This window comes from Anarrhichthys ocellatus, unplaced genomic scaffold, assembly GCF_004355925.1.
Source record: "Anarrhichthys ocellatus isolate YVR2014 unplaced genomic scaffold, GSC_Weel_1.0 scaffold75, whole genome shotgun sequence".
Lineage (NCBI taxonomy): Eukaryota > Metazoa > Chordata > Actinopteri > Perciformes > Anarhichadidae > Anarrhichthys > Anarrhichthys ocellatus.
In genome coordinates this window covers 1,393,526-1,418,773 of record NW_022280105.1, presented here as the reverse complement: position 1 = coordinate 1,418,773, position 25,248 = coordinate 1,393,526, and the positions used below count along the sequence as shown (strand labels likewise).

Below are 25,248 nucleotides of genomic sequence, written 5' to 3'. Positions count from 1 at the left end.
TCCTATTTTGAATAGCTATATATATATATATATATATAGTTATATCTATATATAGCTATATATATATATCTATATATATATATATATATAGCTATATATAGCTATATATATATATAGATATATATAGCTATATATAGCTATATATATAGCTATATAGATATATAGCTATATAGCTATATATATATATAGCTATATAGATATATATATATATAGCTATTCAAAATAGGAGCTTGCAAATGGTTCAACTCACTCAGCCCTTTGAAGAATTATGGTGCATGAGTGATGGATATTTAAATCGGATTTCCATTTTGAAATTCAAGCACAAGAAAGAAAAAGCTCTGAGTAAGAATGCCACAGTTGTTGTTTTTAATCAATCTGACCAGGTCCTGTGATTAAAAAAAAGCTTTTTGCAGATTCCCATTGTGACTTCTTAAAGGACCTTTGGAGCAAGATCATATTTCTAAATAGCTGTGCAGTGAACAAGGACAATGAAGCAGGGTAAGAGCTCCCATGGTGTGATTGTTCTGCAGACAGAGTCTCACATGCTGACAACCTCTGATGATAGAAAGCACATAACTGCATTCTACCTCGGCCCGTTGAAGATAAAGCTTGATACAGATCAGCTGGAAGCAGCGATAGACTGAACCACAGCAACAAGCGACCTGCCAGCTCTGTGACTATGACTCTGGCCTGCTGGGTCTGCTGAAGTGGTCGAGTTTTTGAGGTGTTGCATTGCAGACAGTTGAGGTCAAGAAATTGGATTGCTTGTGTGGAGAAGCAATATTCAGGATCACTTCACAGGAACACAGCAGATTGTATTTCACACATACATGGCATGAGCTGGAAATGGAAGGCCCACAGTCCCTTCTTTAGAAAAGTAAGATTAGCAAAACAGTTTTGGTCAAGGAAGTGGTCCAATTAACATAGTATGGAAAGTCATGGATTAAATAGAACATTTTTCATCAGTCATGGACATCCTGGATTTTCCTCACATCCAAAAGACGCATTTTCAAGCAGTATTTGTGTATCTATAAAAGCAATTAATCAATCAATCGATTTATACTCTCTCTCTATGTCTGTGTCTCGGGAGAGGCGCGGCTGACGGGGTCGGCATTAGTAGGAAGGTCACCGCGTAGTGGAGCAGACAAGCTAATTGTTGCAGGTCGAGGCTAGAAAAACCCTCTTTCAAAAAGAACTGAGAAGGCAGCCTGTCAATAAGTGAACAGAAAAGTTGACATTATCCCCCAGGCTCCGGCCCCGCCTCACTGATGACTTGTAAATAAAGAGATTTGCAGAGAAACGTGAGCTGCTTGGAAAGCGAATCAATGCACAATGGGGAGCATGAGGTATGAAATGGAAGGTGATAATCAAAGCATCCCTCAATGAACAAGCTAATTTTGCCTATTTGCTCTCCAGTTGATCAAAGTAGCTGTAGGCGTAGGAGTTTTCTGAAGAGACAGCTCAGAGATGTTACATAATATAATTCTATATATAGTGACAAAAGCATGAAACGTTTTTTAATCCACAACTGGAAATAGTCCCCAACAAATACACTAATTTATTTGAGCCACTTATTTGAGTGATGTTTGCTAAACATGACAGTGACCTTTCTGAAATGACTAGCCATTGAAAAAAAAGAAAGGATAAACTTGTATTTAAAGATTTAAGTCTACAGTACACACCAATGGCTTGAGGCTGAGTGCTGCAGAGGAAGCCAGAAACCACAAACTCTTTGTGTGTATAAGCAGAATAGAGAAAAGCATCATGTACAAAATAAAATCCATACTAATATTCTCAGACATATATTCTGTTTCCAACAAGTCCTCACAAGTGAATGACAAAATTGTCTGTCAGTACTTTCCTAAACAAGCCACATGGCTGATCTGCCACCTCTCCGTCCAGTAACCTTGGAATTAGGTCTATTGTGGCAGTGGCAAGGAAAGAGGGTGACCTTTATGGAGTGAAGCAGAAGTTAAGGGTTTAGAGGTCTGGTATGGACATGTAGTGCATCCAATTTTTGAAGCCCAAAGACAAAGTTTTTCAAACCTAACCAAGTGGTGTTGTGGCCCAAACTGTAGAAAGTGAGAACAGTCTTTTCTGACACTTGAACTGTACCAAAAAGGCCCTCATCAAAGCATACAACAAATATATAACTATATGTTTGTTCTTCAGAGTCAAGTAGACGTAACAAACCAATCATTATAAATTTATAACTATAAGATTAAGTCTATAATTGTCCACTGGTTGGATTTGAAGAGAAATTTGCATTACGGCCCAAAACAGTGAGAGCAGTATTTAGTCAGTGCAGAAGTAAAGCTAAAGCTATCAGAGAGTCTGGCAGTGACAGATGGTGGAAGGAGAGACAGTGATGGAAAAATCCCTTCCAACATGTTTATCCTCTTCAACACAGACAAAGAGGCGAGGGGGGGGGGGGGGGGGGTTTGAGAAACAACACGCTGCACCTTTCACTCAGAGACCTGCACCAACCCAGACGCAAGGCTTACATATCAGTCTTTATGCAGAAGTATAGGACCAGATATATAATGGATATTGTAACAGAAAAAGTAGCCCAGATGTCTAATACTGATCATGGAGTCGTGGTACTGCTTGTATGAGCAGTAAAGAAGAATGGCCTTTTTCACTTTGAGCCGTCGGTTCACTACAGACACAACAAAAGCCTGTTGATCTTTTGTTCAGAGCCAAAACAAAATGCAGTTCAAGACCAAACCTCTGGTACAGAATAGAATGTGTGACGTATCCACTCTGTGTGGCTGTGTGGAGTGGATCATCCCCTGGACTGAGTGTATGATTCATCTATTATTCTCATGAGCACATGTGTATGTGTTGTATGTCTACCGTATGACATCCAACAAAGCCTTCTTGTGTTTATGTGCACTTTCTCTTTTTCCATGTCATTCAAACTGTAAAACTAAGCAGCGGTGAACAACAACATTCTGTTACTGCATTGCCGATGTGTGCTGTTTTGCTTTAAAATGAGCCCTCCATGTTGAAAACAGTCAAGCCAAAACCAAGCACCGCCCACCAGCTGGAGCAAACTTTCTTTGACACTTTGATTGGAATCTTGCAAATGCCTTTAGGAGCACTAAAAGCAGGCCAAGGAATTATCGGTCTCATGTACCGCTGTCAGAATATAGTGACAGTTTGAGCAAATATGACAAAGCGTTATTTTTTATTGAAGTTACCAACTGTAGCTATAAATTTGACACTGTTCATTTCTCTGACAGCTGCCACTACCAGTCCTGCAGCCAGTTGACCATGTGTAAAACAGCAAACAGAGAAAAAGGCAAATTGTTACAGACAATATGTAAACCTGACAACTCTACCACTACCTTACCGTTTGACTCTACTAAGTTATGTTGGTACATCAGTAGGGACAATCCAGTAGCATCTAAGCAATGGTAGAGACTGCAATTATTTGTCTATAGAGTTTACAAAAGCTGAGAAAAATGAAATGAACTCATTAAATGAATGTTTAATACTTGGACCACCACACTTGCTGGATTGCCCATTAGGTTTGCTGCGTGTGTTGTCACACTACCTACGTTTGTGAAACGCTGCAACATGTCCTCCTTGTGGCTAAATGGAGACGAGATGCAGTGTGTGTGTAATGTGCTGCGTAGAAGTGTTCTGTTTCCCCTGTGGATGTGTATTGAACTGCAGTGTTTTCCTGCCAACTGAAGCTATATTACACTTGCTAGTGAAGTAAGATATAAGATCTTGAACATACTCAATACTCATGATGGAAGAAAAAACAAAACAAAATCAAAACAAACTACCCACCCAAGAAAATAGGGTCTAGGTTTAAAAATGGAGCAGGTCGTGGATTATGAATTGCAGTCCAGTCAGAAAGGCTTAGATCAAAGGAGATGGATAATTCATATACAGTATTTGGCAGAAATGGCTCTGTGGTTGAGCATGATTATAATATGAATCCAAGCAGCATGTTCGATTCAGCAGGGGCCGTGACAAAAACGCTCCGGGGTTTAAAAACCCAGCAGAGACGTTGCACCGACAACACACACAATGCACAAGGCAGAAGATGCAATAAACTGAGATTCATCGCGACATTTGGGCCAACATTGTTAAAAGACAAGAAAGGGCGACAAGAGCTGGAGTCAGGACATGGTTAGCCTAGCTTAGCATACAGACTGGAAGCAGGGGGACACAGCTAGCCTGGCTCTGTCCAAAGTAACAATATGTGCAAGTCTGAATCTTGTTTGTATGATATGCAGTTGCATGATAGATAAATATCAAGAAATAGCCCTATCACCCTAATGGATCTCTAACATACAGTATGATGCCCATGACTAATATAAGAACCGGGCAGAATGTCCTACAGAGCTGCAGTTGTTTGACGTTTTGATTGAGGGGTGCCTGCGACATCTCATTAATTGCATAACAGATCAACTAACTGGCTGGATTTCTGGCAGATCTAATTTTGCACATACTAATGATAATGTTGTATGTTGTATGTGTCTAATTGTAGTGGGCCATTTGACTGACACTGTGACATATGCTGTTTCCTCCTGTTTCCAGTCTGTATGCTAAGCTAAGCTAAACTAACTATATCTCTGGCTTACTCAAATGCTGCACTCTTCCTTTGACACAAACGCAGTGCAGATGGAGGCTGAGGTTGTGGATAGAAAAATCCAACACCAGCATGACTACCGTAGAGTAAAGTAAGCTGTCACCAAAAGGGCCCTTCATTGTCTTTGTTCATCATCTCACAATCCGCAAACACATTCCAACAACTGCAGTGCTTGGTCAGTATAGTCAGTATACACTCCATGCAGCAGTCAGACTCAGATCCTTGTGCTCAATAGGATCATCTTGTTTACCAGCTCTACATCTCCCCTACTTGAATTAGCAAGTTGACTTAGAAGAAGTGTGAGAATTCAAGGTTACCTGGAGAAACAAAGCTCAAGTTATCAAGAATCTTTTCAATTAGAAGCGCGCTGGTTGAACTACATTTGACATCAAACAGAGGAAACTAATCCCATTTGATGGAACTTTGTTGAGAAGGATATTTTTCTTATAGGAAGATACCAAAAATTTATTCCATTCACTTTGTCTGTTTTGAATGCTAGCAGGTATTTGGTGCTTGAGGTACCAGTGTGAGACTAAGACACAACAGATATTTTGCAAAAGCCATTATTGTATTCCGAGTCCATTTAATAAAATAAATGAACAGAGCAGAACATATTCTCATCTCTTTAATATCTTTAAGAAATAAATCCTTTGGAAGTTGCAGATTAATGGAAACCATTTCAGCTTTTACAATCAAATGAGTTTTTCCCTATTTTTCTTTTTGTCAACTTCAAAGCTCAAACTTTTACCTGAAAATAATCAACCTTGAACACTCATTTTTGCAGACTTGTCTCATTGTAAATTTACGGATATGGAGACGGCACAACAATCTGCTCTGACTTTCCGGAGAGAATGTGCACCTATACAAAACCAATAATGCTGAGCAAAGGTCTTTTAGACCGAAATTCACTGCTGTTCTTCAAGTGTCTCTGTGTTCATTATGCCTCTCTGCAGTGTAAATCTAGGTATTATAATCTGGACTTCTTCCACATGTAAGTGTTCTGCAAGAGAGGTCTTTCACTCAAATGTGGTATTACATTTTATTGTAAAACATGTACATGCATTGTTACTCAATTAACAGCCGGCAGTGTCGGGCAAAGGCTGCTTCATGACATTGAGACGAGGACAGCAGAACAACCTCTATCTGTTGCCAAAGCACTTAGCTACCATCTTTGGATGTCAGGCTGCAGTGACGGCAGAGAGGTAAACCTGCTGTAAACCCAGCTCCAGCCCCAGTGGCATCAAGGACTCAGCTCAGTAAACTGGATATCCAAGGATAGCATTTGCCTTAATTTTCTCTGCCAATTATCTCAATTGCTGAAACTAAGGTGACTAAAAATGGCAACCATTTTTTCCCATTTCTGCAACCAAAAGATGATGCCTGGTTGTCAGCCTGGCAACTTCTTTTTGGCAACCCTGTGTTGGATTGATCCCAAGAACTGTACATTGATATTTTCCCATTTAGCCCAAATGATGGACATCCCTAGACAGTTGATAGACATTACTTTAATGTTAATGCCTTGGAAAGAAAGACACAGTGAGTGTATATTCCTTATTATACAGTCCTCGGGAACCTGTCTTCAGCCAGTAGGCATGTTTGCTGAGACGGAAAGAAGTTCAACGGTTTCACAGAATGGCAACACTCATCGTATCATCCTTCATTGAGGGTAACTCAAGCATATGATGTGTCAGTGACTCTTTTTATGCCCTTGGCAGCAGAGAACACATTCCACCATTGCAGCACTTTCCCTTCACTTGTTCTTCCAGTTTATGATGATGTCCTACTAAGAGGTGCAGCTTTACTGGCCTTATTTAAACAGTAGAGTACAGTGCTCATGTTTTATAAGGTTGAGGGTGTTCCCTGCCAAACATATGTGGTGGCTTCAATAAAGATTACACTTGCTGCGTTCTTGTCACCGATATATCCTCTAGTTATACATTGTTAAACAAAAAGAAAAGGTCTGGCTTTAGGGAGTGATGCATGTTGTGTGTGCACTGTGTTTGGAATACTGTAAGTATAAAGAGCAGTGGCTAGTTAGCCAAAGCAAAAAATACAAATACCAACAAAACTCAGTCCTCGGCAATCAAAAAGTAAAAAGGTTTTAATCCACAAAACACGAAACAAAAAGTGACAGATTGCTTAGCACGTGTTTTGTGTGTAATGGTTTTAAGTGTTGCTGGTTGTTGAGCTATATTGCACATCACAAAGGTCATTTTGGAACTTGACCTTGAAAATAGTACTGTAGTTTGTCAACTGACTTCTTTTTTGGCAGTTTTGTACCATATCACATGGTCCTCATCAGCAGATGGAGTTGGCTCAGCAAAACTCTGAAGAACTGGGCAAATGTCATCCGCTGATGAAAACTATGTGACATGACGACCCAATCTCATGGAAAGGATCATAAATAGCACAACTTTTCCGTGTGCCATTAATATGAATTTTAAGCATTTTGAGTGCCATTTTACGCCATATTGTTATTGTGAAATGGTCTCGGTTATATTTAGGCAACAAAACTGAAGCGACGTCTTCAGTTAGTTTTAGGCAGCAAAACCACTTAGTAAGGTTTTGGAAAACATCAATTTAGTATGAAAATTAGTAGGTTAACTAAGTAAAATACCCACCGAAATAATGTAACAAGAAACGTCAGAATCATCAGAAAAATCACTAACGTAACTTAAAAAGATACAAAATCAGACAACACTTTGGGACACCAGTCTCGAACACTGGCCTCCTCGTTGCAAGTCCTGTGTCTTTTAGACCCATCTGCTTTTCACATTTCACACAATGTCACTTGTTGAGAGTATAGTACATTCACAGAGATGCATGTACATTGTAGTCAGAACAGACTACTTGGCATTCAAATGATGTATATGGCTGAATAATGGTATGTGGTCCTTGAGTTGGGATTGTTTAGTCAAACTGGACTGGATTGTATCACATGGTCTTCATCAGCAGATGGAATTTGCACAGTTCTCACGTAAATGTCGATGTTCAAACTTTTCATGCGTGTGCAACATTGCAACATGTAGCAGGTTTTAAACAATCTCCTTGATATATTTCTTGGCAAAAGCACTTAAAGCTCAAGCCTTTACACACACTACAGAGTATTGTGGCAGAGTATTCAGTATTTCTATAATGGAAGATCAAAGTATTTCAATGGCCATTTTATTGTATATATATAGACATAGGAAATGACTCACCACACTGGTCTGCTCATTGTTATTGTTGCCTTATTTCCTCTCTGCCATGTTCTCTCCATGTCAACTCGTATCTGTGTTATTCTCCTTGCTGTTTTTACAAAGCAAGAGAAAATGAAATATTTAACTTAAATGACTTTATTTGCCTTAGCACTGCCAGTCTGAATTATCAGCTTTCTCAAATTGAGTTTAGCAGTGGTGGCTTTGTGAGCATTACACAGTGTCTTGGCCCACAGCCAACACACTGCTGGTAAATATATTTAAATCAGTGCTAAGCAGCTTAAAATATTCACATTTCACTCATAGCTAGTTTATAGAAATGTGAAACTATCTCAGGCTGGCAAAATCAGTTACATGGATAAAATATATATATATCGTTTCACATTTTCGGGGAACAAAGCGAGCTGCAGCTGGTGAGCGGTGGCGAGGCGTTAAGCCCCCATGCACAGTGTGTGTTTTTCTGATATGGCTGGCTTTAGATGCTGTGTCTCTCCCGGCTGGGATAGGCAGGAGGACGCATGCCATGTTCCTCTCAGGCTCATGATACTGCCACGCATGAAGATGGTTAATGCGTCACGTGAAATGATTATTCTAAAAGCTGCTTCTCTGCCTCCTTCCCTCAGCTTAAAACAAAGTCTCTGCCTGCTGTCGCTTTTGCCAAATACGGCGTGTATGTGGATGTAATTAGCTGCTTCTTAGATGCTGACTGGGGCTGAGCTGGAGGTGACTTACCGTGTGGACTAACAGTGACGGAGACGCTCTGTACCTGCTGTACTGGAACACACTGAGATCATAAGTGACCAGATCCATTCCCTGTATCATTGTGACGGTAATACGAACCAGGACTCCTCATGACGCACTGTCCCCTGCTCTGACTATTCTATTCTTGTGGTTTGTCCTACACTTGAGGCACTGTGTACTGAGAGCTGCATCTTGGAGCCATGATACACGTGCACTTGAGGGCCATGGCTGAGATACATTTCCCCAATGCTCTGTTTTGCCTGATTCAGAGTTGCCTCTGCAAATTCTGATTCTGGACCTGTTCTTAACTTATACAAAGAGCTTTAAAGTTATGCTCCGACTGCAGGAAAAGACTATCTGCACTGTTATTTGCAAGTGACCAGATCAGATTTGTGTGACCAGACACCATCAACCTATCTGCATGGGTTGCTGTGGTGACGACAAAGGCGTCAGTAACTACGTAGCTACGCGGGTGATGCTGCTTTCCAACACGGAAACATTAGCACTCACAGAACCCCTCCATTGCACCAGGCCATCTCAGCGATGCAGCAGGCTGGTATACTTTGCGATGTTAGGGGGAAACAGCAGAAAGTGAAAGCAGAGTGATAGTGAAAGTGCTAGCAGACAATTTATTTCTGCATCTGTCCACAAACTGTTGTTCCCCTCTGTTGTACTCCATAGCGCTCTGTGAGTAGCACCACTTCCATACTTTAAATCACATTTGAGCGACCAGAGCGCCCGGACTGAGATGCATCTGCAGAAATCCCTTTGGAATCACATTACAAATATCCTCCAACTGAGGTTTAGAGACAATTTTCAAAGATGACATATCATGTGTTTGTTTGCTGTCCAGACTTTTTTTAAAATCAATCTGGATGCAAACATGCCAAAAAATCGATTTGGGCTGGCAGACTGAAGACCTTATCTCTCAGGGCAATACATTGGTCTTTAGCATATTCAGTGTGGTGTCAGTTAGAATTCTGTGCTATGCTACCTTCTATCCGCTGTTCCTGAATTATACATACTTGCCATGGTAACAACAAATGACAAAATACATTGTTTGTCAGTGGTTCACGAATCAACCCATATGTTTGATCTACCACCTTTATGATTAATGTACGGTCAGGTTAAGGCAACAAAAGCTACTTGGTTAAGTTTAGTGAAAGAGCATGATGGTGGTTAAAATAATCCAACGTTGACACACACTTTCTTTGCCCAGCGATCCTCCATTGTGCAGGTGGTGTTCAGCAGTATGTCTGACTACCAGATTCTTGGCTTTTTTGAGAAGATTTTCATTACTTGCATGGCAAGAAGAGAACACTTGTCAGGAAAACAATGCTGTTGTTTTTCAGTATAGGGGTTTCAGGTCTGCCCTCAGTTATGTACTCCTTCACTAGGAAGTGTGACATCCACTCCTGCCATTACAATCAGATGAATGATAAAACGTCTTCAATTACAATCAAGCAGTTTCAGTTTGACTTGACTATGAATTTCTGTTTAATGCATGGGAGGAATATATTTAGTTGATAATAGTCTGAGCTTGTTTTTTATCCAATAATGATGTTTGATGTGTATGGAGGTAAGAACAGTTTTCCCTTGAAGGCAATTGAAGGCAAATTGGATCCAAGGGTTCTTAGGAGTTCCTTGGGCTTAAAAGGAATACGATATTGTTTTGGCCATGATAAAACGTGGCTCCAGAGATGGCAGTATAGGTTAGTCCACCACTTTGGTCCAGGCCAATTGTTTGGATTGACCTTCATGGTCCCCAGAATATGAATCCTAATATATATGGTTATCCCTTCACTTTTCCTCTAGTGCAACCTCGAGGTTGGCATTTGTGGTTTTAAGTGATTTGTCTCGAAAAAACTATCGGATCGATTGCCAGTTTAAAACTTTGAATTGTCCAATACTTTGGTTTGAGAACAAATACCTTTAAAACCACTGGCATTCCCATCTGCCTCAACTGTGTTTGGTGCTAAATAGCAAATATTGCTATGCTAACAGGGTAAACTAAGATGGTGAACCTGGTCAACATTATACCTGCGAAACATCAGCATGTTTACATTATCATTCTGAGCATGTTAGCATGCTGATGTTAGCATTTAGCTCAACGCACCACTGTACAGCCTCACAGAATTGCTAACGCTGCTCTAGATTTTTAATCATAGATCTAAAAAAACAATTTTCTTGCTCCTTCATGGTGAAGGTCAACTGTAGTCAGCTTGGATTCAGTTCTAAGAAATCATACAGATGTACCGGCTAATGTGCAAGACTTTTCCTAAATAAACAGCTGGTTTATCAGGAATTGGTATTATTTCACTAACTGCTGACCATATGCTAAACTGAAAACATAATTTATAGTGAAAAATATGTTACAAAATGCCTACAGAAAAAGCTATGGATCTACAGTATGGTTGTCAGAGGGCCCGTTCCATCACCTGAAAGCCCTCTATTTCCATTTGAGTCTTTCAGATGTCTCTGTCTTTCCTAACGCTGCCTTGGAGACAGGTGTTTGGAGACCAGAGCTATAGATATTGTAAGTAAAAGCCCCTGATTGTGAATGGCAGTGAAGCCTCTCCAAGTCAATAACTCATTTGGAAAGGGTTTTTAATTCGAATGATCTTGCTAAGGGGAAGGTAGACTCCAGCCCATATCCTGCCTCAAGTCTCTGAAGAAACTGGAATAATAATCCTCCAGGAAAATCGATGACAGAATGCAGCGCCACGGGGACAAATACCAGCACCGGGCCCTCTCTGCACCACACAACTCTTATCTGTCAATCGGCTGAATTTCTGCTGATATGCCATAAATCCAATTCCCTAAAATGTCATATTATAATTTCAGGCCATTTAGATTGGCTTGTGGATGGAAAAAGATGGCTTCCCTGTCTCGGGGGATGGGATTATATGTCAATAATGTCCTCAGTGCCAGGGAGGTTCTTTCATTAGCTTGTATTTAGATTGAAGTGTCATCCACATCATGAGAGTCTGCTACTGCGTTTCAGCAGTGTGTGTGTGTGTGTGTGTGTGTTTGCCTGTTGGTACAGCAGTCAGTCTTCCTCAGCTCTCAGCCTTAACAGAGTCGTCTGTCTGATAAGTCAGCAGCCAGATGTGTTGGGAGATACAGTGTGTGGAGTGACAGTGGTGTTACAGTGTAGTGGAGGCAACAGAGACCACCACAACTGAGTAGTTATAGGTTTGAGTTCAGCGAGTGTCTCTCCAAACCTGACACATCAAAATATTCTCAAGCACATACTCCTTAGTTGTAACGGAACATATTGGCACATTTTGTCAGGTCGTAATCAGTGCAGAACAGTAAGCAGGCTGTGAATGAAATCTGTCAAATACTGTATATGTGGGAGTGATTTTCAAAAAATATCAATCACATTGACTGATATTGCAATTGCAATACGATATGCGATATTTGAGGGGATGTTAATTGTAATATTCTCCTTATCATTGAAAAACATATTTAAATTATTATTATTATTATCATTATTATGGTGTGATTTTCGCATGGATCTGTTCCAAACAAACATGTTTTCCCAAGTCTGTAGAATATGGTGTGTTGGTTTGGACATCTCTGCAACACCACAATATTTTACAATATTCATTGTGCAGCCCTAATCTAATTATTAAAATGAGTTTATAGTATTTATTACAATCTAAAAGAATACACCAGTTTGTCCAAAATGACCAATCCTAGTTTTAGTTTTAGCCATGTTACCTGCAAGTCTGCTCAAAATCATCATGTTTGATATTTTCTTCATGTATCAAATCTAATCCAGTCATTTTTGGATTACAGGTGAGTGTGCAGTGCAGGCAGTGTTTTTTCACATTGTGATCAGATATTGAATCCTAATAATGCACATATTGTGCATTACTTGACAGTAGATGCTACTGGTGATTTTTTTGCCTCGTCAGACCTTTTTCAGTTATGTTGCTGCAGTCGGTCCAAGATCTTAGCAATTACTTTGTTGAGCACATTATTTCAATCAATCGAAGCAGAGCTCTTAAAATAAATGTGTCGGTTTGCTTTTTCATGTCTAAGATATTTGTTATCAGCTTCCATTCCTGACATTGGAGGCTGTGTAAAGCCTTGTGCATGCTGCTGTTTAAATGCATTAATAGACTTACAGAGCTTGTGACTCTCTGGTTGGCCTTTGCCCTCCAGCTGAAGTACTCCACAGCACACCGTGTGTCCTGGATCAGTGGAGCGTTTTGTTATCTATTCCTTTGGGTTGCTCTCTTTGTTTGTGTCATAGTGCTTTGGTGCTTGATCACCCACAACCTTCATGACCACGATTTAGCTAACACTTGTGCTTTTAAATATCTTAGCTTTCAGAATGTCCATGAATGACTTTTTCTAGTCCCCCTGTTTAAACACAGACTATTCGATTTTCTGTAGAGATATTGTTTTAAATAAGGTAATTAATTTCCTCTGGAACACAACAGCATCCAAATGCTACAGAAATAGCATTTTGATGTCCTGTTGATGGAATGGAACCAGAGGAGTCAACATGACAGATATGTGGCATGTGCTGTATTCTGACTCACTGTGGGTACAAGCCTGCCATTGGCCACACATTTCATGCTTCATTCTACTCCCCTTCTGCTATCTACTTTTAAGAGCACCGTTGCTTCATCCTGTGCTAAGCGCCGACCCAAGACGATTGTGATTGGTCTAAAGAAATATAAACAAGCCAGAGCTTTTTTTTCCCTACAGCAGAATAATGTGTGGAGCCAGAGCGTTCTTTAGCGCTGGCCAGGCAGCATCCACCGCTTCTGAAGAGTGAAGCCAATCCAGAAGTGCCTTAAACTTGCATTCTCTCTAGTGTCCATCAGGGGGCGACTCCTCTGGTTGTATAGAAGTCTGTGAGAAAATGATTTTACTTCTCACTTGATTTATTACCTTAGATTGTAAACATGAGTTTATGTTTTCAATCAATAAAACAGGGTATGTTTCAGGGCGGGGCTACCTTGTGATTGACAGGTTTCTACCAGAGCCATATATGACGTCTCTCCTCCGCACTCCAAATATGGTTACTTCCTGTTCACTGGTTGCAAAATGTCGACGGCCAAAACACTGAAATCCATTATTCAAAACATCAGTCCACTAACCAATGGGTGACGTCACAATGACTGCCTCCACTTCACAGTCTATATGCGACACTACATTCACTATCACCATCTGGCTACCAAGGCCGAAGACAAGATTTTTGAGGACTAAACTAATTGTGCTTGTTTTAGCCCAGTACAGGAACCCTTTGTGAGGGCGAGTGCGTTTAGGTTTGGTCACCTCTAGTTTGTGTTATGCACGCACATACAAATGTATTTACACTGACTTTCATAAACACGTGCCGGCATTAGAAGCTGCTTCGCCGTTACTAGATCAGGGAAAAGTTGTAGTAGGTTTGTAAAAGAATGTAGGCAGCGGATTTCATGAAGTGCATTTACAGTTGATCTACAGATGACAGTAATGCTCGACAAGGCGATTCTAGTAAAGCTACTGCAGGTACTACATTCACTATGGATAAGTACCTCATACAACCCAACTTTAAAAGACATGACCCATCCCTTTAACCAGCCAATATGTGGTTTCTAATGCTTCATGCAGACACATGCAGTGCAGTTTTGTCCAGCTACTCAGTAATTGTACACACATTGAATGTCCTGAGTCTTCCATTGAGAGACATGTGCAGAGAAAGTTGCTCTCTCGGAGGAAGTGGCTCACAATCTGCTGACTGCAGAATAAAGAAACACTTCAGGCATTTCTTGGAAGTGCTGCGACATCACAACCAACAGAATCAGCATGCTATCTCGCGCTGTTATCTTCACTCTTTGAAACTTTGCATGTGGGATCTTTCCCGAGTGTGTTTTGTGTCTTTTCCCTCCTGATCTGTCCTCTGTAACTCTGAGAGGAGATCTGTGCATCTCAAACACCCCTATCAGCTCGCTGTATCTCCTCGTTGTCTGCTATGGTTTTGAGTTTTCACAAAGCGTGTGTTTGCGCGTGTGTTTTCAAGCGGGCTTGCATCGGTACATTGGGAGGGGAGCCGCTTTGATTTCCCAAGACGTCTCGGTCAGGCCTCATCGCTTTCAGACAGCAATCTCTACTTAAAGAGGAGAGAAAAATGTGGGGAGGAGCGAAAGGGCAGAGAAATGAGTGTGTGCATCCTTGCATGTGTGTTTGAGAGAGAGAGGGAGAGAGAGAGATGAAGGTCAGTTGGGGAAACTTTGCAGAAAAATATGAAGACACTTAAGAGAGGAGTGAGCAAATAAATAAAGGATGTTTCCTTTGAATTAAACATGTCTGTAAATGGCATGGGGGATAGGGACCTCACACTTAGTTCATCTGAGCTGGTCAACACAACACTACGCCTCACGAGCCTGTTGGGACACTGAGCAGTTAAACACACTGCCTGCCCCGCCTGCGTTTCTCTTTATTTTCAGTCTCTAATCATGTTGTGTCTTGTATCTCATCTGCTGTTTGCAGAGCAAATGCACTTCATTAAAAGCTTCTTTAAGGTCATCAGCCAGGCTGTGATTCTTGCAGTTTCTGACATCATTGCTATTGGTAGTAATGACATTGCACTTTGTTGAGATCTGGGAACATGACGACATCACAAAGACATGAGCAAGGCAATAACCATGAAAAGTCAGACGAAGAATTTAGAGAACACTAAGGCAAACTGTCAGATTATTACCCAACTGTCTGGAAGTTCATTCTTGACCTTGATTGATCAAATAATCTGAACACAAAGTCCACTTTCTACTGCAGAGACTGTTGTGTCACAGCTCACGGTGCTCATCAACATAGTTGCTGTGTTGAAATAGTAATTTGCTTAGTTGTCATCTCCATGTTGCCATGTTGTCAGTTTTCGGCAAGAAATATATTTTTGAAACACAGCAGTTGCATAGGATCATGTTTTACCATCTGCAGGACCGGTGCATACTATTCCATCCCTCTAATCAACGTACCACACCAGCACAACTCACAAACCCCAAATGCAAATAGCAACGCTAATGTGCACACAGTGTCACCGATCCATTTACAATTAATGCTCCAAACAGGTCTGCATCCAATGACCTGGTTCCAGACTATTTACAGCAGGACATGACAGCATCATGTGCAGCTATTGTCCAAATAATCCAATTTCAGCTCAGTGCAAATCTCTCCTATACACCACTCAGTCATGTGCGTCAAACACACACACACACACACATACACACACACACAATGTGCCCAAATAAAGCTTTCCTTGAAGGACTTCCAAATGTATTCATATAGCCAAAACAGACATACATTCAACATACATTTTATAACACGACAAAATATATGTGACCATCTTAAATTATTTGACTCCTCTCGTTGCAGTCAACAATGGCCGTGCTGTGGCGAGACCTATTTCATATGGAACCATTTCTTCTTTAATTCAGTGACATTAGACCCTCAAGTGACGCAGCATGAACAACACTCGTTATTTGTCCCCATTGCTTGTCTTTAGCAAGTCTCTTAATTCTGCTGCTGATGCTGCCGATGCTGTTAAAAACTAGACTTTATGGATCTCTGAAAGCAGAGCTTCAATACAGGACATGTGGGGCAGGAAGCAACACCTTACATGTAATTATTGGGACATTCATTTTGCCGATTTAAAATTGTCATGAATGCAAGCTTATTTACACAGAGGTGGCATTCATCATGTTAACACAGGTCATTTACACAGTCATCTGAAGTTAGGAGTGTTTGCTTAATCCGAAGTTGCTTATTCGTTGGAGCCAGTCGTATGAAAAAAAGAACGAGAAAGGTAAGATAAAAATGACCATATGTTCTTGCATTAGCATGTGCTTATGGCTTGGTATACCAGGTTAGCTAAATGAGCTTGTATAATTGGGCTACAAGTACGAGTTTTTGTGTCTGCAATTGCAGAGAACTGTATAAGCTTTATTCACATCAAACAGCATCCTTCTGAGCTGGGTGCTCTCCGTGTGAACTGCTCCTCTGTACATCCATCCTGTGTTACTCTTTAGGGGAGGTCTGCTCAGCTCCTCCACCAGCACAACTTCAAAGGCTCCCAACTCTCCTCTCATCACTTTTAGGGGCCAGAGAGGAAGTGCTGCTGGAAGTTACAGTATCATTACAGTATCCTGAGCCACAGATGTGCTCAGCCTGTTTCTGTTCAGCCAGCTTCTAGATCCAGATTGTGCTGAGTGATTGTTGGATGTATGTACTTAGACAGCGAAGTTACGGTCAGCTGCACTTGCCAGGTTCGCTGAAGTCAGGGATATTTGTTAACCTCGAAAAATAAATAGTATTAATTGGCAAATGTAAGCATGTATCCAATGATTTGAATCAGGGAGGGTTGTTCAACAGTAAAATATATGGAAAAAGTCTAATTTAACAAGCAAGCGGGCCATTTCCCTGTGAGGGTTACAATTACCCTAATTGAAAAAGCTGGACATGGATTGAAAGTGGCAGTCTAATTAATGGACTCATTTACAAGCTTCCATAGAAACCTCTGTTCAGTACAATCCTTACACACATGGCTGGGTGCATAGTACGTCTGTGTATCTATTCCATACTTAGCTGGGATTTGTTGGTATGTGTAATATGTGTTTTTCCAGGATACACAGATTGCATTTATGGCCCTTTCTTTGTATGTTTGGAGCCCCAAATATTAAATAGATAAATGAATAACATGAAATGAATAATCATATGATCACTTTGTGTAAATTGTATAAATGAACCAATTAATTGTGAAATACAACTTTAGTTTTTTTCTTCAAACTCAGATTTAGTTGTGATTGGCTGAGCGGTGACTGATGAAAAGTGACATAATGAAATGAAAAAGAAGCATGAAATAAAAGTGTATGCAACGTTAAAAAAACACTATTGTAGGATAAAAACACACTAGTAATTAAAAAAAAGATTTTTGAAATAAACAAGTCAGTCAATAGATGAGCTTGAATTATTTCTTAAAATATTGCACGTTTTTATGTTCATAAATAAAAAGATAATAATTCATTTCATAATGTGTTCTTTTTTCTCTTCGAACATGTTGAGGCTTCATATGTTTGGGGTTTGATTTTAGAATGAGTATTTATTCTGTGTCTGTCTGTGGACGCAGGAAACTCTCAGCTGTTCATTGTTTTGGTGACCTTTTCATCAGCTCCCAGAAATGTCATCAATAATTGTTAATGGCTTCCCTGTTGTTCTTAATTGTGATGTTATTATCTTTATTTCCTTGTTATGCTGCTGACTGTAAATGGTAAAACTATGAGCTGCTGCTCTTCTCTCAGCATTCATTTCAATGTGACAATATTATATTATGTGTAATATCATGGACATAACACACATACGTCAGATTTGATATTATATCCCATTTCTCATACTTATAATATGCAACCCACCATGAACCTGTATTTCATGATCCTTACTGGCATCTTGGATTTTCAGCGTATTGTTTTTTTTAAATATTGGCTCTATTTCCTAATTCGTATTGCAACATCTGTACAACAAACATCTTAATGTGTAATCATCATAAATCAACTAGTTGGAGGTGGGAGAGCAGCGGCTTGTTAAGTATTGATATAAGAGGAACAAACCTGTGCATCTGGCTGAGTGTTTCACCATAGTGATTCAAAAAGTAAAACACGTTTGTGAGGAAGAGAAATGATTTATATGCAGAGTGGCATTGAGCCAGGAGAATAGAAGATGGGCTGGTAAACAACATTTCATGCAGGATGCAGTGACTGCATTGTTAGCATTTTGTGCAGTTCAGCAGAAGTTTTTCCAAATGAAAACCTTAAATTATGTTTCTTTTCTAGATATATTTTACAGTTAGAGCTGGAGCTTTTGGCAGATGTGTTAAACAATTTATTGGTGTCGTTAAATGAACTCGTCCTGCTCACAGTCAATGAAGTACAGACCTGTATGTCTTTCATGGAGATGTTGAATCAATCTGCTGCGAGTGAAGCATAAGAACTGATGCTCTGTCAGTGTTCAGACCAACAAAAAGAAAAATCTTTCCATTTGGTCTCTTGTTAGGTTGAATGTTGTAAAGCTTCTCCGTCTGATTCAAACCTACAGTTCATGGTTTCTTAGAGAATCTTCTGTTGCTTTCTTGGTGTCTGTGTTGTCATAGCAACATGTGCCATGCAGATGTATCACCTTGAGATGTCCTTGATAGTTAGCATTGTTTCCGTGGTCCATATGGTTTTAATTGGTGGCAACTCTAAGAGAAAAATCTGAAAAACACGGATGATTTTACACTAAAAAACTGATGCTTTCTCAGTTATACTTAATTGATACAGTATATTTCATTTCATTTAATGGTTATTAATGGAGGACTACTTCACCCAGCTGAGCAGAGCCTTTCCCACCAAACCTTTTTCTGTGACCATCTGCTAACAAGGGATTACCAGCTCAACTCCACCTACTCCCAGGCTGCATAAAGAGAAGGAAAAAACTCCAAAAACACATGTAGTATAATGAACAATATTATTGTCAGACCAGCACAATCCATGTGAAGCTCTCTCACCTTTACTAGGATGAAATCAACTCTGGTGCGGATCAACAACTGTTGAGATGGACACAGGTAAACGACAGGTTAACATAAGTGGGAGAGGACTGACTTGGACTTCTGCTGTAGTCCGATGTTGACTAGACATCTCGGCCGAATAGAACATACATAGTATGCGAAGAAAAGTCCACAAAATAAGTAACGTTACTAAAGTAATTCCAGATAAACTGGAGGAGAAGGGATTTATGAAGTGCAAAACCTCTAACAGCAATATTCGAAAGCCCGCTATTCCCTGCATAGAAGTGGCAGCTCTCGAGGCAAAAAATAAATATTTGCACCTTTATAAACCCCCGACAGCCATTTTGTTATTTTAATATTTGGTCCGCTTTAGCGAAGCAATGTATCAATTTCACTTTGATTCGGACAAGCCGAACGGACCATGGCTTGTGAAAGTGCACTAAGTCCCAGTGGGAATCAGCCAGGCTTGTGGGTGGGACTTGGTACTGGTAGAGGGGTTAAGACCAAAATATCTAATACTAATACACACTAAACTATCTACTACACAAAAAACACCAGGCCGGGCAGTTGGGCCGTTCACAGGTCAAGGATGGGGGGTTAGGATTAGAACATATTCATGCTGATTTCTGTTATGCTTTTGGGCTTTTACCAACTGATGTCCATGAATGGCTTATAAAGACGTCATTAAAGCTTTACTATTTACAACTTAGCCAGAGTCCACTGTTATATTATTAGGATTCTGTTTTATGTGTCCACTTTGTTTACAATAAATAGAAGAAGAGCAAAGTAAATAACACAAGTGCTAACTCGTACTAACTTGTACTAACTCGACAGAGACAAGAGAAAAAAAGTCACACTATTAGGCACTGTGTGTGTGTGTGTGTGTGTATGTATGTGTGTGTGTGTGTGAGTGTGTGACTGTGAGCACGGGTGAGTGAACATTTACATATGTCTGTGACTAAGCCCATTGGCACAGTACAGGATGATGCAGTGCTCCTTGTCTCTGCTGTGAGTGTAGTTTTCTGTGTCCTGGTTGTAATCCTCAGCACTGTCCCTGGGGGGAAAGCGGGTGATGCTAGCAGCAGCCAAACTGCAGGTTTCTGCTGGAGAGAACAACAGGTCAGTCTGTCCTCACGTCCCCACGGGCTGCCTCGACACCACAGCGGCACCACAACATTCTGAGTGATGCAGAGCACTGGGGATTTATGGGAAAAATGACCAGTTGTTTTTGTGGACAAACTGTGCACATTATATTGCATGTAAGCCATCACTTAAATGATGAGCTCTAGATTATGAGCGAGAATGCTAGCAGTAAAGCTGGTGTTTTGTAAAGCAACATGGCACTAAGGCACATTATCACAGATAAAGATATACTCTACACAGTCTTTCAGTGCTGCGAGTGTTTAAAAGCCCCTATCATGGAACTCTATTCTCACTGTCTTCCCTCTGACAGCACCATTCCACAGACCTTTGCCCTCTTCTCTATGCCCGCCAATGAATCAGACAGTGTAGTACCACACAGGTCACAACACGAGGGATCTTATCCTATTCATTAGGAACATGGATCACAATTGGACAATAAATTATTCATTCGAAATTGGCAAGTAGGTGAATCTCTGTTACGTTTCTCTTTTGCCCTTATTCACCCCCCATGTCACTCGGTCCTGTTAAGAAAAAAGGCAATTCAAGCCAGTGAGTGATACACAGTGACTCAGACTGCTTGTGCAAGTACAATGTGAAAGCAGCCTTGGGGATTGTGTGTGAGTGATGTGCATGGGCTCTCTTCCTCATTCAGAGGTGAAAATAGGCATTGTGGCTCCGCTGAGAGACGGGAGTGTTAGCAGGTGTCCCATATTGAGAAGTGTGAGACGACCCCATGCTGCATGGCTGAGTGAAAAAATAACTAACAAAAACACAGGTTGGATGAGTACATGCATAGTTCGGGGACTTAAATGTGACACGGAGGTCAGAGAGACAGGTGGGAAGTCACTCGCTTCAGTCCCAGGACCAACAGCGAAAAACTGGTTGAAGACAGCAATAAATTAACACTCTCCAATCCCTCAATGCAATACTTTTTTTGAGTAAAGAGCTAAACCCCCAACTGTTCAGGGGTCGACTGTAGACCACTGTGGTTGGACCAGTCAGGTCCAGGAGGCAACGTCTGGGTCTGAAAAGTGAAGCCAATCTGAAAATGTTTTAAAGCTGCATTCTCTCTAGTGTCCACCAGGGGGCGACTCCTCTGGTTGTATAGAAGTCTATGACAAAATTACTCTACTTCTCTCTTGATTTATTACCTCAGTAAACATTGTAAACATAAGTGTATGGTCTCAATCTCTAGTTTCAAGTCTTCTTCATTACAGCATGATACCTGCTGATAGGTTGCTACTACGGCGCTTTCCAGTCTGGGAACCCTTTCACAGTGTGTTTTTCACTTTATGAAAGATAATTGTAACATTTTGGTCGCAGCGTTCACTTGTGCTTCCAAAAAACTAAGATGGCGACGGCCAAAATGTCAAACTCAAGGCTTCAAAACCGTAGTGCACAAACCAATGGGTGATGACACACCGAGAACGTCCAGTTATAACCATTACATGGACAGGTCCTGCAATGGTTGTATGGTTTTGATTTTTAAATGTAAAAAGATAAAAAAAATATAATACCTGCAAGCAGCACTTCTTGGGGCCAAGCACAACACATCAAGCACAGTACACTGCACACAGGTCCTATGAGGACATGTCTACCCTCTGAGCAAGCGTGATCATGATTGGAGAAACAAGCGTCACAGAGATGTGGCCCACTTCCTGTTTGTTCCTACCAACTTTCTCACAGGAGAAATGGTCTGCAATAAATGACTTGTTAAATAAATGACAGAGACGTCCTGTAATGATGCTGATGGGTTTACATCGCAGTTAGTAGAAGACCAGGTGCGTCTCCACAGAAGCTGCCTCTGGAGTCAGCATCAGACACCGACGGGCACTAAACAAGCTACTGAATTTGATGAGTTGGGAGTGAGAACAGGTTGGTGTTGTCTACCTATTTCATAGTTTCCATGGTACATATTCCAAATTAAGGGGCAGCACAGAGGTGCAATGGTTAGCTCTGTCACCTCAGAGCACCAAAGGTATGTAGCTTAGGTCAATTAGGTTGATTGGCAACTCTAAATTGCCTATAGGTGTGATTGGTTGTCCATCTCTATGTGTCAGCCCTTTGATTGCCTGACCATCAGTCCAGGGTGTACCCCTAACCTCGCCCAATGTCAGCTGGGATTGGCTCCAGCCACCCATGACCCTGGTGGCTACAGATAATGGATGGATGGATATTTGGCCCAGTAGGTCACTTTTCTCCAACCAACTTTTGTTCGCCATAGACTTTCATGGACAGACAGGAAGTGAAAAAGAGGATAGGGTGCAAATGCTCACTCTATCAGTGATTCCCCCTTTAATAAAGAAAAAACAGTGTTGAGTTTATTTGCTACCTTTTATACTCTGAGAAAGTTAATTTTGGAAATCAAAGTGTGTATGTTTTTTCCTCAGATGTCCTCAGTCTGTCTCTATCTTCTTCCTCAGTTTGAGTCTCTCTCTCTCTCTCTCTCTCTCTCTCTCCCCCCCCCCTCTCCCCCCTTGCCTTGTGCTCTGTAAGCCGAACCTCTGGAGGGCAACGGGCTAAAAAAGGAAACAGACGATTTGGCCCTCGGCTCTTTTCTCTTTTAATAGGCCTGGTATTCCTGAGGGAGCAGGTAGGAGTTCACCTTGATGTCACATATCAGCAGCAGGCTCAGGGCTCATGGCTGGCCTTCTCTCACTCGCTCACAGTTATAAAGGATGGCGGTTTAGGGAGGGAGGGAGACAGAGAACAAATTATTTGACCTTCTTTTATCTGCCAGGTCTACTGTGAGTGTGTGTGATTTTATTTAATTGTATACTGTACGTGTATTGTCAACCTATTGCTAAGACACAATATTTAATATTTTTGTGAAGTGTAAATGAGGTCATGAACTAGAACCTCGTTTTAGTTTGTATTGTTTGGAACTACTGGCTTATTGCTGCAGAATGTTTTTACACTGTGCTCAAACCAGCCATTGGCTCTGAGTGCCACTGCCCATGGCAACCACTCCGTTCTCATTCTTGTCATTTGAAACAAGAAAAGGAAACATGCATCACTTCATTTATCAGTACATGAGTTTTCCTTGGAAAGCACTTTTGCAGATTTGTGAAAAACAGTTTAACGGCGAGACACGCTCAATTCAAATCAGCTGCCAGTTCTGGCCAATCAGAGAGCCAAGCACACATCTTATATTGGGCAGGGCAAAAGCAAAGCTCAAAGTAGTTAATAAAACACTATGCGACGGAGTAATGTAGGTAGCACTGAGATTTACAGGTGACAAAGATTACTGATGTAAAACCATGATGTCTAAGCAGCCAAATAATGAAACAACAGGTGTAATATCTGTAATATGTCGCCCGTTCTTCTTTGCACATTGACAATGTTGCTGTGGCTGTCACAAGGTGGGCTGGTAGATCCCGACCAAAGTATAAGTACATAAGTATACATACATGCCGTGTTTTTTTCCATTCATATTAGGTTATTAGGTAACCGTAAAACTACACAAAGATCAAGTATACGAGGGGGTATTGAGGCGAGGACTGCAACAGTGTTCAAGGGAGACACCAGAAATAGTTACATAACTATTCCGCTTTTTTGGAGAATCATTTAATTTCCGACAGTAAATCTAATGTGCCACGGTCCCAGTAAGATTGTACTGTCATGTAGGTTACATCATCCTTGGCTACACAATATTACTTTTTCCACTCTTTATCTGCAGTCAAATCAGACACAGATAATTACATTTATTTATCCAATTATTTGAACTCTTTGTGCAAAACCCACTCTCTAAGACTCCACAGCCATTTATGCAGCCTGGTCTCACTAACAGGCTGTCAAATACAGATGTTTGGTCAGTGACCCACGGTGTGTTGGGTCCTAACGCACAAGTCACCTTCTAGTGTCTGTATGAGACGCATCAGGCTTTCAACTAACTCCAATTTAAACCCATCTGTGTCATTATTAGTATTTAAGAGCAAGTCGTCTTCTAAGAGTGGGTGGATGGGGTGAACAAACACAAGACTGGTGTTCATGTCTCATGAGAAACCAAGAGTTGAGTGATTTTTAGTGATGACATGTCGCGTGACACTATATCACATGACACTACGCCACAGGGTGACATTACGTTATGCTACAAGCGTAATCATTCTTTATTCAACCATGATGTATTTTCCAACCCTACGTAAGTGGTGCTGTTGCCTCAACCTATCTGCCATACTTTCAAAGTAACAAAATGTTACAATGTTAACTGCGACTGTTTCACAACTTGAACCATATGTTATAAAGGATGTAGTCTTTAAGAGAGAGAAGTCCTGGGTGGGTCCAAAGTTAGTTTGGTGCCTAAACCTAACCGCCACCATTTCACATTAATGACATGTTACAAAGCAGGACCATGTTGATTTAGGAGATTGCAGTACCATTGAGTTTGGTGTTGCTCTGCAACATGCTAGATGACAAAATAGACATTTAAAAGCCTAGTGTATATATGTGATGTGTTCATAGTTCATGAATCAGCTTGTATTGTGGTTGCAGCTGTTGGCTAGTGAATAGCAATCATCAGCAGCAATGTCAGATAGTAGCATTAGCAATACAAGCAGGTGTTTAAATATACCGCTCTGCTTTGTAAATGTGTGTGATGATCTCCTGATGTGAGTGGTACTACAGACGTCATGGTCATAAGCTTTATTAGAGGATGACATTATAAACATATTTCAAGTAGTTACCAGGAAACAATCAGAGTTTTACTTCAACTTTTGTACAACACGAGAACTTTACTTCTGACTGTTACAAGTCAAGTGAAGATGAGCCCTTTAGTTAGCATGAGGTTACCAACGGAATTTTTTATGGTGTCATAATATCATGTACGGACCATTTTACATTGACATGCTTGTGCTGAACTTGTCTGTCAAAGGCTCTATAAGCATATGTCAGGGATCATTGCTTGATGACCTTCTGTGGAGGAGTGCACACATACTGCATGTCACTGAGTTAATCTGGACTTTTTCACCATCATCTCTCTCTCTCTCTCTCTCTCTCTCTCTCTCTCTCTCTCTCTCTCT

General features: G+C 40.7%; 1 protein-coding gene across 1 annotated transcript in view; it reads left to right on the top strand.

Annotated features, from left to right (window-relative positions):
• Window positions 1-222: 222 nt before the first annotated feature.
• Window positions 223-25,248, top strand: part of grik2 (glutamate receptor, ionotropic, kainate 2) — a 219,763-nt gene continuing 194,737 nt past the window's right edge. Inside the window, exon 1 of the mRNA XM_031873843.1 lies at window positions 223-498. Coding sequence (XP_031729703.1) covers window positions 489-498 — 10 coding nt within the window. The 5' untranslated portion in view covers window positions 223-488. The remainder of the gene's footprint in view (window positions 499-25,248) is intronic.